General features: G+C 44.9%; 1 protein-coding gene across 1 annotated transcript in view; it reads left to right on the forward strand.

The window, feature by feature from the left end:
• The first annotated feature begins 10,865 nt into the window (after window positions 1-10,865).
• Window positions 10,866-13,471, forward strand: part of SEC62 (SEC62 homolog, preprotein translocation factor) — a 30,462-nt gene continuing 27,856 nt past the window's right edge. The window contains exon 1 of the mRNA XM_059687000.1: window positions 10,866-11,042. Coding sequence (XP_059542983.1) covers window positions 11,007-11,042 — 36 coding nt within the window. The 5' untranslated portion in view covers window positions 10,866-11,006. The remainder of the gene's footprint in view (window positions 11,043-13,471) is intronic.

Raw genomic sequence — 13,471 nt, forward strand, 5'->3', positions numbered from 1 at the left:
AGATTCTCTGCCCATCCCTCTCCACCATGCTCAGTGCCCCAGCAGGTGGGGTTGATTAGCCTTCATCAGATGGCCTTCATTCACTCCGACTTCCACTTGGGTTTGGCCAATAGGCAATACCAATAGAAGAGAAAGAGGGAGTAGGAGAAAAGAGAGGTCAGAGGATTTATTTCTTAGGTCCCTTCCCTGCAAGGCTGCTTTCCTCACGAAGGCCATAACTCCTGACAGGCAGCCCTCTCCAGCAGCTACAGCTATGGCTCTTCCCAAACTCTGGATTCTGGGAAGCCAGCCTCTTCCCTTGTCATTTCAGGCCTAGCAATGGGAAGGTTCCCTGCTATTGCTAGTTTTTGTTGGCTTCCAATAACCCCACCCACACCTATATTAAATTCTCCTGAATTGCCTTAAGTGTGCTCATTCACACACACACACACACACACACACACACACACACACACACACACACACAGAAAACCCAACTCAAACTGGCTTAAGTCGTCAATGGAATTTATTGAATCATTTAACTAAAAAAATATATAGACATCTTGTTTCAAGCCAATGTAGTAGCTCAAATAATGACATCAAGGCTATGAGAACTGGGAGGGACTTCATTAATCAGATTCTTGCCTTAATTATAATAAATCTGTGTGCAGGAGAAGTGAGAAAAAGTTTTCTTGCTCCATTTTGCTGTTAAGAACACTAAAGGATGAGATGAGTTGTTTACTGGTTGTTTCTGAATTCGATCTTAGCACTCTAAATATTTGAAATAAATATATGAGAACTTTCAGAGGCCAAAAGCAAAAACTAACTCCACTGAAATACACAGAACCTAAAGGAGAAATAAATAATTGGTTCATCATTTACATCTTTGCACATTATTAACTGTTTTCACCTTTGATTCACAGTATCTAACATGGTCCCTACAGGATAGGTGTTCAGTAAATAGATGAGTAATGGAAAGTCCAAACTAAATATTTTCTTTCATGTGATGCTGGAGATGGTATACCTCTCTGTTCCCAAACATTTATTGGTTCCTCCTGCCGATTTCATATAATGGAGAGACTAAGGGAGGCCAGGGATGCTATCAGTAAATGATGTTTTTATTGTAGCCAAAGACGGCAAAATAGACACCAGTTTTGATTTTTTCAAATGAAAAGACTTTCACTGTGGGCACAATGTTTCTAATAACACTGCAACGTCGAAGTTAGAAAACAAGATAATGAGAAGGGTGCTTAAAAGCTTCTCATTGTTCCAAGTACTTTGTGTTTCCCTGTGAACAATGGACAATTGCTCCCATTAAACTTTTGAAATACTTGTATGAGATATAACACAGCTGACCTCTCAAAAAATTTTATCTTTTACACTAAGTTAGAAAAATGTTTTTAAAACGTTTTTTACTCTCATGAATCTCTCCTTTAGGTAAACAATGAGTGTGTCTCTGTTGTCCCATGTTATACCAATGACAGCAATATATTTCTTATTAAGCACAGACAGGTATAACAAGCAAGAGAGTAAAGTGGCCACAAGAAATAGTGCAAAGCACTTGTTGCCCAAGAGGTGGAAGAGGGGTAAGACAGGCCATGCAAATAGAGGAACAAGCCCATCCTTGCTCAGGCTCTCACTGAGCCTCAGCTCTGGGAGACACTAGCGACCACCCAGGGTGCCTTGGCCTCAGGCTTAAGAAAACCTAAGCACAGCCCCACTTGGCTCTCTGAAGAACTTAACCACCGAAGGAACAGAAATCCTAATATCAAAACAGGTTGAGACAGGAAAATGATTAGTAACTCAAGTGTCTGGGAGGAAAGGGATTGTCACCGCCCATCCATTCCTTCCCATGAAGCTCAGTGCCATTGCAAAACACCATACCAATTCCTTGAGAGCATTCAAGAAGTGAGATGCTTCCAGCATGATCTGGGTTATGCCGAGGTCTCCTTCCTGCACATGCTTCTTCACCCCACCTCAGCAGAGGGTAGGTTAAACATGGGAGAGGGAGCCACACTTGGAAAACCTTGCTCCCAGAAGTTTGCCTGCTCAGGTGCGCTATGACTTTGGAACTCACCACTTCCAGAGTGTCTGCTGTTTCCACATAATCAATCAGAACAGGCTTGTTCCTTCCCATGATGGGTGAAATGCACTCAATTTTTACTAATTTCCTCTAGGTCAGGACACATGGCCCCCATGCTTATAGCACCTGGTGCCGGGCCTGCCTGGAAGTGTTGTCATTGATTCCTGGGGACTAGGCCAGGCCTTGCTGTCCTAGCCACCACTGCGGTGGCCACATGGGATGTGTGCTTAACATCAGAGAGCCAACACCTGTTGGGGGCCAGATGTAAGCTGGCAAGGTCCTTGCACCTAAAGGGGCTAGCAAGGCTGGGACCCTTACCCACACAGTTTTCCTAGACTTGTTTGGATGGCGATTATCAGTAGAATGAGAACAGCCTTTCATGGCTTACCAAGAAGTCTGTAACTATTTACTGAGATATGCTATACTGAGAACTTGTCCTTCTGTTCTATCCCTCCCTTAGAGATTAAGAGGAACAAAGAATACATTCCTCTTGACAGACCTATTCAGTGTGTTGTGTATAAATAGGATTGTGTGGCTAATAAAGTTGCTTCAGTTCCTCGAGAGCTGTAGTCCTCCCGATCCCGCTTTCCTGTCTTTCTTTCTTTTCTCAATTCCCACCTCCCTGCCTCAGCCCGGCTCAACCTGTCAGGCTGGTCCTGACAAACACCCTGTTCCTGCAGTGGTGGGAGCCACTGCTGCTTACCTTGCTAATGGAGCAGTCCTCTGTCTTTAGCCACAGTCACGGCTGCTGCTCCTCCTACTTCTTTTGCTTTTTTAAATTTATGTTTTACAGTTTTAAAAAATGAGTGCCTATGGTCTCATGGCTCAAGAGGGTATGCAGTGGTAAACCTCCTGTCCTCCAGCCACTAATTGCCCTCCTGTAATAAGTAAAAATGAGCAACTATTCTTTTTACCCGTTTTTTTGCAAATGTTAACGTACTACATTTGGGAGGGGTGTGTGTGTGTGTGTGTGTGTGTGTGTGTGTGTGTGTGTGTGTGTGTGTTTCATGTAACAAAGAAATAACACTGTGGCCAGCAATGAGTGAGGGTCTCTCTGTTGGACCAGCTCCCACCAACACACACAGTTTTATCAAAACTTTTGATGTTTGTTCATCTGATAGGTGAAAAGTATCAGTAGTGTTGTAATTTGTAATACTTCACCATAAGAAGTAGCAAAAAAAATGCCTGCTGGCGTTACCTGTTCCTTCTCTACCTCTGGAAGAAGAGAGAACTGACCCCGAGTGTTTCCTTCATCAAGCCAGTCCCACCAGAGGCACCCAGCATGGCCTCAGTTTCTGGTCCTTCCCTCTGAGCAGGAGTCTTTGAGCCAATGGCATGCAGCTCCCCCGTCCTGGGATTTGGCTGGCAATCTCTATGAACTCTGAGTAACTACCTGTGACTGCACACCCTTGCCAGCTTCTGCTGATACTCTTCTTTCTAGAAAGCTCTTGGTCTGTGTCCCCTTCTCAGGCTCACAGCAGCTGGAGCCTAAGCCTGAAGGGCCAAGGGTAGGGAAAAGTTTCCAGAACCCCAGCTGAGAGATCTGAACTGTAAAGATCACCGGCAAGAACTGTGACCTCCAACCAAGGACACAGCCAGACCACTGCCTCCCAGCGGAGAGGTGAACCAGCAGATTGAACAACTTGACCTCTCCTTCCGCCTCCTTCTCCTGCCGATGCTCTCCATTGGCTGAACGTCACGAGAAGCCAGAGCGGGAGGGAGATCACTGATGTAGCCACTGAGTCACAAAGTAATGGAGAAGGGCAGGGAGGGGAGCTGGAAGAGCAAACGGGAGAAACCCACACACACATAAATGGCAAATCCTGAGTTCCTTTGGAACTTGTTCCCTCAGACTCACTTTGCCTCTTGCATTTTCCAAGCTCCTGGAAGTCAAAGGCCGATGGGTCTAAGGCTTGCAGTCATGACAGTCCATGCTTCCCTTCATGGAATATTTTTCTAGTAGATGGACACTCAGCAACACAGTAGCCATATTGCCTCTGGGTTCCTTGTAACGTTTTAAAAGCTGAGCATATGGATCTTGGATTAGTACAGAGTTATATGGAAGAAAAATATCTGAATAAGGCAGAGGCAATTGTTATAATTCACTTGCAACTAGCAGGTAATGTTTCATGAAGAACTTTTTGTTTTACAGGTTGAAGATAGCTAATGTGTGTGTTCTGGAAACCAAGTAGGCTAAAGCAAATTACGGTTTTAAATCTAGAATCCTAGTGTTTCACTATTTTAAGACAATGGGTACAAATGAATCCCCGTTGATATATATATCTAACTGTCAATAGTATCTCACTTCCACTTGCTAAACTGTATTAAGAAGTCTAATTTTTAATAGTGCCCATGTTTCTGGAAATTTGCTAGAATTATCAGGGATCTTATATGTGCCCATGAGTCAGTCATGGTCACCATTTTCTAATCTGGTAAGATGAACTAGGGTTCCACAGCCTCAGGGGCCGATGGTTCCTATCACACAGAACTGAAACCGCTCCTGTGCCCATGGCTGCCCAGGGCTAGTGGACAGGAACTCAACAATACCTACAGCTACATCTAGTGTCACTGAGCTAGAGCCAGGCAGCTAGCTGGTGTGGTGGAGTTGGACCTGTAATGATGCTCATGAAGTTGGAGGTCCAAATATTGACCTTACAATGTAAGAAGGAGAAGAAAGAGAACACTCCCCCTGGGCACACTCAGGTACAGCAGTACAGGGTTCCACAACAAGGTTGTATGGACCCGAAGTGTTAGAACATTTAGTCTCACAGTTATTTTAAATAACACACTATGCCACTTTTACCAAGGGTCGTACCTACTGGCCGAGGTCTCTGTGGCGGTAACTTCTACCGCAGTGATCTAAAGTCAACACCCCTCTGAAGCGCGTGCTCTGTTTCTGGGTCTGACCTGCTGGATCAGGCTCCTTCTTCTCTTACAAGGAGGTCCCACTGTTCTCGTGCCTCACATGGTTCTTTCAAAACTCTGGCCCTCGTGAGGCCAGTCCATCACACATGTTGTGCATGGCTTCACAGAGTCCAGAATCTTTTTCTGGGAAAGATATTGGGCCCTGTTATACATCAGTGGCTGCAAACAGATTCATAGTGAGAGATATTTCCTAGGTCCTTTTCAAAAAAAACCACATGAACTTTTTTCCAGACCACTCCCCCATTTCAAAAGATTTGGTTACACGGATACCACAAAAGGGAGCAGTTCTATTGGGGTGGTATGGAGAGTACAGTACCTGAAGGTTACCATGTTAAGTCTCATTCAAAAACCATTCCTAAGTGATGGCCTCTCGCAAGGCATGCCAATTTAATAAATAAACAAATAAGTGAATAAAAAACTCTTTCCTACAGTAGTATCCCAATTAATACATGTAGAAGGAATGATGAAAATAGAAAATCATCGTTTGGCAGACACAACAGTAATAATTATTTCAGGGAGAGGCAATTAATGTACGCTAACAGGAGTAGGCAAAAGCATGCTGAAAAGCAGAATATTTACATAATTTCAAACGATCCCCTGATTAGCTGCTTATTGATTTTAAAGAGAATAGTAACTTTACAGTGATTAAACCCGGCAGATGCCACATTAACTAAGGGATCAAAATAAGCACCACCGGTGATGGAAACAGTGACTACGTTCCTCCTGATAGGAAGCATTGAAATGTTCTTGCCAAAAATGTGTAACCTGAATGTCGTCATGAGGAAATGTCAGACAAATCCAAATTGAGCAACATTCTACCCAAAAAACAAAACACCCAACAACAACAACAAAAAACCTGGCCAGTACTCTTCAAAAAGTCAAAGAAAGACAAAGAAAAACTGAGGACTGGTCACAGATTAAAGACTAATGAACCAAAAAGGATCTCTTACCCTTTGAGACAGCATGGAGGGTCCTGGAGAGTATTATGCTAAGCAAAATAAGCCAGTCAGAGAAAGACAAGTATCACATGATCTCACTCATATGTGGAATCTTATGAACAAAATAAACTGATGAACAAAATGGATCCAGAAACATAGTAGCATGGAACGGACTGGTGAATCTCAGAGGGGCGGGGGTGGGGGTGGAGCTAGGGAAGAGATTAATCAAAAAACATTTGCATATAGGCATAACCCATGGACACTGACAATAGTGTGGTGAAGGTGGGGGGGGGGGCGGGGAACGGGGTGGAGGGGGTCAATGGGGGAAAGAAGGGAGCATCTGTAATATTTTCAACAATAAAGATAAATTTTAAAAAAAAATACTAATTAACCAGCCTTGGCCAGTGTGGCTCATTTGATTGGTTGGTTGGTTGGAGCATCATCCCTGTACATCAAAAGGTGTCAGGTTCGATTCCCAGTCAGGGTGTGTTTGGGAGGCAACCAATTAATATTTCTCTCTCACATATATGTTTCTCTCTCTCCCTCCCCCTCTCTTTATCTCTCTCTCACTCTAGCTCTCTTTCTCTCCTCTCCCTCCCTTCTTCTAAGGTAGATTGAAAAAAAATACTAATGAAAATTAGATACAATGCAAAATCTTGGACTGGATCCTGAGCAGAAAAAGTACATTAGTAAGACATGATAAAATTTGAATAAGGTCTGGAGATTACTTTGTCAAGTTAATTTCCTATTTTGAAAATGGTGCTATGGTAACAGAAGATAGCATTTGTAGAAACTGGGTGAAGAATACTACATAGGAACTCTTTATACTATGTTGTTGAAACTGTCTCATAACTGAAAGTATGTCAAAATTAATAGTTGAAGAAAATTAAAAATAAATTTTGCTATGGCTGAGCAAAATTTACTTATTACAATATTGGTTTGTGGGCAGAGTAAAAAATACATATTAATTAAAAGAAATACCTTTACTCTTGAAGTTAAGATTAGACTAGCAAACCTTGCCTTTGATTAGTCATGTGCCAGATCATTCAAGCATTTCTTAAAAGCACATTCTAAGCTCTCGGCATTTATTTTATTACCAAAAGTTGAAGGTCAGAATAGTAATTGTATGTGAAAATATTTAGGTGATCCTGGTCTGTCCTGTAACAAAATGAATAGACCTTTGCTGGAAGCTGTTTTATTATGACAAACACTAAATACAATGGCCTTTCAGACCAGCAATTCCTGGGTTGAAGGCAAGTGGAAGAGGAAAGTTTTCCATGTGACAGATTAAAAATCAAGACCCCCAAATCCCTTTCCTTAGGAAGTATAGGTTAGGGAAGGAATCTAGTACTTTTCCCTGTTTGGTCTGAAAATATATATCACTTCAAATGCAGTGAGTTAATTTCCAGCATCAAGGGAGAAACCCTGCATAACTCAGAAGCAACATGTTGGAAAATAATTGGGGCCACAGGAAGCAGAAGATTTTACATGTCACATAAGAATATATAATGGCCGAAACCGGTTTGGCTCAGTGGATAGAGCATTGGCCTGCGGACTGAAAGGTCCCAGGTTCGATTCCGGTCAAGGGCATGTACCTGGGTTGCGGGCACATCTCCAGTGGGAGATGTGCAGGAGGCAGCTGATTGCTGTTTCTCTCTCATCGATGTTTCTAACTCTCTATCTCTCTCCCATTCTCTCTGTAAAAAATCAATAAAATATATTTTTAAAAAAAGAATATAAAATGTCATACAGTATTTTAGTAATTTCTTCAAGAGATATACAAGAAAAAATAAGTGAATAACTAGTAGCTTCAATTTGGGGGTTAACCCATAATTACCACTGCCTCTACCAAATTATTTAATTACCTAAAAGTTAAAATATTCATTCCAAAAATCTACTGGCCTATTGCCTTTTTATTTCAGAGAAATCAGCATTATTGAGCTAGCACTTGAGAACAAGAGCTGTCTGAAATTCATTCGAGGCCAATATGAGAAGGAAAAATATTAGGATTTTTCTCCCATGTCCATATCCCAATTTAGAAGCCCTGGTTTTGCTTTGGAAAAAAAAAAGAGGGGCAATACTCCTCATTCAGGTAAGAAATAAAAGTCAGGTGACAGGAATGATATTCAAATTCAAAGGAAAATCAGAGCAAGAAGTGGCTAGGAGAAACTCTCCACCACCATCATCAAAGATATACTAGAGAATGGGGCTCTGTGAAGAGCGTGTGAATTATTTCTATATAAGTATTAAGTGGAAGGAGGATCCAGAAATTTGACACTTGGGTGAGAACATTAGAAATCCTTAATACTGCTGTACACAACTGGGGAGTAACGGTGGGTGGGGGCCGAGGTGAAACAAGGGAATGAAAGGTAATCTAAAGTGTAGAGAGCGTAGAGTTGGGAAGAATGATTACGAGGCGCTTGTAACAATGGTTCAGGTAGGTACTGATAAAGACCGGATCAAAGCAATGGCAGTAGGAGTGACGAGGGAGGTTAGAATGCCAAACATCTCAATTGTAAAATCAGTAGGACTGGTGACTCCTTGACAGAGAAGCATGGTTGAGATACCTCCAAGGTTTCTAATCCTGAGTAACTGAGTGAACAATGATGCAGTTATCAGTTTTAAAATAAAATAAAAGGGGAAGGTCTTGTGGGGAAAACGATGATCTCTAGTTGGACTTTAGGAGATATCCAGAACACAGCTGGAAATAAACATATATGCAGTATTTTGGAATTGAGCTGTAAGCATGAATGAGAATTCCCAGAATGCATAGAGAAAAGAGAAGGGAAGAAGCTGAGCAAGGAAGCATGGTGGCCAGGAACATGGAAGAGCTGGGTAGAGAGGAGCCCAAAAGAAACAAACAGGAAGGAAGAACTTGATACCATAAACGCCGAGGAAGAAGAATGAGAAGTGAATAGTCAATGTTGGCAAATGCTTGCTAAGATGCTAGCCAAAAAGAAGCTATTGGATTTGATGGGAATTATTAATGAACTAGAGGCCTGGTGCATGAAATTCATGCGGGGGGGGGGGGGGAGGGAGGAGGAGTCCCTCAGCCCATCCTGCGCCTTCTCACAATCCAGGACCCCTCGGGGATGTCTGACTGCTGGTTCAGGCCTGATTCCGACATTTCGGACATCCCTCTTGCAATCCGGGACCGCTGGCTCCTAAATGCTCTCCTGCCTGCTTCATCGCCTCTAACTGCTGGCCTACCTGCCTGCCTGATTGCCCCTAACTGCTGGCCTGCCTGCCTGATCGCCCCTAACCACTCGCCTGACGGCCTGATCACCCTAACTGCTCGCCTGCCTGCCTGATTGCCCCTAACCGCCTCTGCCCGGCCCCCACCATGGCAACTTTTTCAGGAAGGACATCCTGAATGACGTCCAGAAGGTCATTCGGCTGTCCGGTCTAATTAGCATATTATGCTTTTATTATTATAGATGGTGGAGGTAGAAACCAAATTGTTGTAGCCTAAGAAGTAAATGTCAATTAGAACATGAGGATAGTAAATTAAAGCTCTTTGGAAGAAAAAGGTGGTAGAGCAGTAGCTTGAGAGGCAGTAATTGTCTACAAAGGACTTTTGTTCCCCATCATAGTTCTAGGCCCTATCTCTTAAACACAACCTTTTCTCTTATAAATCAGCTCTCTGATGTACAAAACAGATCTATCATTTTCGATGGGAAGAGTGCCTGAAGGAAACAGACATTTCACAATCTACATTATGTTTTGGGTTAATTGTTAAGAATCAGCACGTTTTCTCCCCCTCCCTGGCCACACGTACCCCCTAACTGTAGATTACGGAGGGGAAAGGAACGAAATGGCTGGCTGGTCCTGCCCGAGTGCAGCATTGCATAGTCCAAAACAGAACTTAGCTACCTTACTTTATAAAAAGATGCCGCTATTTGCCGTAGTTACACAGGTAATTTTTATTAGGTTACATATTTAATGTGGAAAACTTGAAGGATTTTGTAATGACATAAGTGCTTGCAACAGAACATAAAGTGAAAAAAAATGGCTACCACATTACATATACAGGGGAAAGAGGAAAATGTATAAATATAAAAACAAATACACAAAGTAGGAACAAATACTGAAAGGAAACAAACTAAAATGATCATCTCTTTGAGCGGCAGAATTTGGGGTTTTTGTTTTCCTCGTCTAACTTTTCTGCATTTTCTCAATTTTCTATAATGAAAAATGCCTTAAAATCTCCACAAAGTCACGGGAATTTGTAAACACTAGCACTCTAAGCCCATTCTCCTTGGTGTGGGTGTCTAAAAACAACAACAACAACAACAACAACAACAAAAACTATTCACGACAGTAATTCACCAGAGGTGAAGAACCCCCGGTCTTCTTCCCTGGCCACTTCTTCTCCCATTCCTCTCACTGGCTGCTTGTCCGCTCCGGGTGCTCCCTGACTTGCATTCTACAGGTGGGTTTCCAGGAGCAGCGCGGGAAACGGAGTGGGGAATCCGAGGTTGGTTCCGGATGAGACCACGACCCCGTCTACCGTATAGAAAAGCACTGGCTTGGGTCTCCGTGGAGCATCAGAGAACTCCGCTCAGGTCGCCGGCCCTCGGCCTCGGTCTTCCCATCTGTAAAATGGGTTCAGGAGGATTTGCTGGCGGGGGTGGGGCGGGGGAGAATGCGTGGGGCAGGGCTGTCGGGGGGATAGTTAGGAGATAGTCCCCGTAACTCGCTCCGCGAAAGGCGCCGCCGCAAACGCCCTGACTCCCAGGGGGCGGGGCCCGGGAATCGGTATTTGAGCGGCTTCCCCGGCGGCGCAGACGCCCCCGGAGGTCTGACAGCCACCGGTTCTCGGCCCCCTTCTCCTCCTCCTCCTCCGGGTCCCAGCGCCTCCCGCTCCCGCCGCCACAGGAGCCGAGGGAGGCGGGGAGAGAGGGCGCCGCCAGCCCGCGGGGCGCTCGGTCCCGGCCCCTCGCCCGTCCGCCTCCCCCCCCCCCCCCCGGCGCGGCCCCCCGGCCCGCGGGTTACATAACGGGCCCCGCGGAGGGCTCTCGCGAGGTTTCCACCGCCCCCTCCTCGCTCCACGTCAGAGGGAACCGGGCGGAGCGGCCAACATGGCGGAGCGCAGGCGACACAAGAAGCGGATCCAGGTAGCCAAGCCGAGTCTCGGGGCCGGGGGCTTCCGGGCGCTCGGGAGTGGAAGGAGCGGGGGAAGCTCCCGGAAGGGCGAGCGGGGCGGACGGCGAGGCGGGCGGGTCCTGCTCCCGGCCTGGGCTGCGGGCTGCGGGCTGCGAGGGGCCTGGGGCCGGCGGGGTCGGCGACGGCGGAGAGCGAGGCTGCGGTGCTGGGCGGCGCGGAAGGCAGGAGGCGCCGCTCCGGAGTGCCGCCGCCTCCGGGCTCCCCTCCTCCCTTCTCCACCCGGCCCCCCGCCGGAGCCCCTGAGCCCCCGGAGATGAGGCCCCGGCGATGGGGCAGACGCCGAGGAGGCTGCCCCGAGCAGCCGGTTCTTTGTGCGCAGACAGGGCTGTGGGAGGGGAGTCGCCTGGGTCGGGCAGCTGCCCCGGGGCCGGGCGCCGATCTCTCCTACCCAGCTGTTCGGTGGCGTCTACCCCGCTGTTCTCCTCTGTGCTGTTCGTTTGGTGTCCATTGTAGCTGCCCGGCCTCCTTCCAGGCGGCGCGGGGTAAACAAACACAACCCCGTGGGCCCCGCAGCGAGCTGGTCGCGCCCTGAAACCTTGCGGTGTGTCATCCTGGGAACCTGCATAACATCCCTCCCTCCCTCGGTGCACACGGTGTCACCTGGGCATTTCATCCCTGCGCCCCCACCCCACCCCCCTTCCTGTTGTTCTTGCTCTTTGCCGAGAGGATTAGGTCAATGGCACCCCGGAGGCGCGGGATGTGCCTTGTCTCCCCAGCTCGATGCCTGCGAGCCTCGCTGTCACCATACGTGGATAGTGTGTTGCAAGTGGTGACTATCCCCATCACGGATTGTTACACCTGTGGTCGTTCTGGTCCTTGCTGTTGCATTGCTCAGGGTGACTTTTTCTGTCGAATCTTATTCCCCCGTTAAAAAAACAAAAACAAAAACAAAAACAAAAAAAAACATGAACGATCACTTCATCGGCCTACATCACAGGTGACCTGGGCCTTACGCAAGTTAAAATTCTCCTGAAAACTTTGGAATCTGGGAGTTGGGCAGGAATGCAGAAGGGGGTCAACCTAGTAAGCAGTTCTCCCGAGTGCAGGCAGGTCTTAACAACCAAGGCCTAAGGTTATTATGGGAGAAGTTTCTAATTATACTATTTGTAGTCTTTCAGAATTGAGTGGTATTCATCAGGTATAAATATATAGGGTTTTTATTAGCATTTGTCTCGAATTTGTGAAATTCGTGCATACTAGGCTCCTTGTATTTACACATATGCAGCATTTTATGCCTTTTCATAAACACTGTTTTTACTACGTCAGCTATTGTAAAAGTGATCTTAATTCACTTTTTGAATAGCTGCTCTATTTCAATTGTGATTTTTATATTAAACAGAAAGGTAGATTTAAGAAGCTGTGATGTAGTGGCTAGCTAGTGGCTAGGAACTAAAACTTGAGCCAGACTGCCTGTTTGTACCCGTTTCACAAACTGTTAACCGTGTAACTTTGGGCAAGTTACTTAACTTTTTACCTCAATTTCCAAATCTGTAAAAAGGAATATGTACCTTAAAAAAAAAAGGAACCTCATAGGGTGGTTGTGAAAAAATACATTAAAAGAGTGCTTGGCACAGAACTCCTTCCTTTCCCCTCTTCCCAAGTAGGAAGGATTTATGATGGCTTGTTTGGGTTTTTGTTAAGTAATCTGATATGCTGAAGAAAGATGAACTGCCAATTCATTAAGTAAACCATTAGGCTGTGAGTATGACGTATAGATTTTTACTTCCTATTGTGTATTTGAGGATCAGATAAGTATGTGAGGATCTGATGGTTAAAAATCAGCTTGGCATGCTGCTAAATCAAACATTTTTTTCATCATCGTTTTCTATATAGCTGTGCTAGAATGTCGTGAAGATCTTGGGAGTGCTACTTGGAAGACTATTGTACAGTCTTAACAAATTAGAATAGACAATATCGTCTACCATTTCTTATTTATCCCAGAGACCCAGAAACTATACTATTGGCATCACTTTAGACAAAAAGATCAAATGTAGTGACAAAGTTCAGAGTTTAAGTTACCGAAAAGATTCTATTGTAAGACTTTTGGGCAAAAAGGTCTGTAATATCCACTGAGTTTCCTGTTGTTTGTTACTTGATGTTTTTTTGTTTAGAAAAGATTTTTATGTTTAATAGATTTAGTGGTGAATTGTAATTTGTACATTGGGGGGAATAACTGATATAGATAAGTTCAGGGTTTTAAAAAATAGCTAATTCATTTGCTTTTTTCTAGTGTAGCATAATTTCAGATTCTGTATCCCATCAAAGTTGGAAGCAAGAGGACTATTTTGTCACATTTTCTTCTTGGACTCACTTTACAGGTCACTGAAAACCAGAAGTAAGCTACATATATTCATCGACATTATATTGGAAAATGTTTAAT

The sequence above is a fragment of the Myotis daubentonii genome, chromosome 3 (genome assembly GCF_963259705.1).
Source record: "Myotis daubentonii chromosome 3, mMyoDau2.1, whole genome shotgun sequence".
In the NCBI taxonomy this organism is placed as follows: Eukaryota; Metazoa; Chordata; class Mammalia; order Chiroptera; family Vespertilionidae; genus Myotis; species Myotis daubentonii.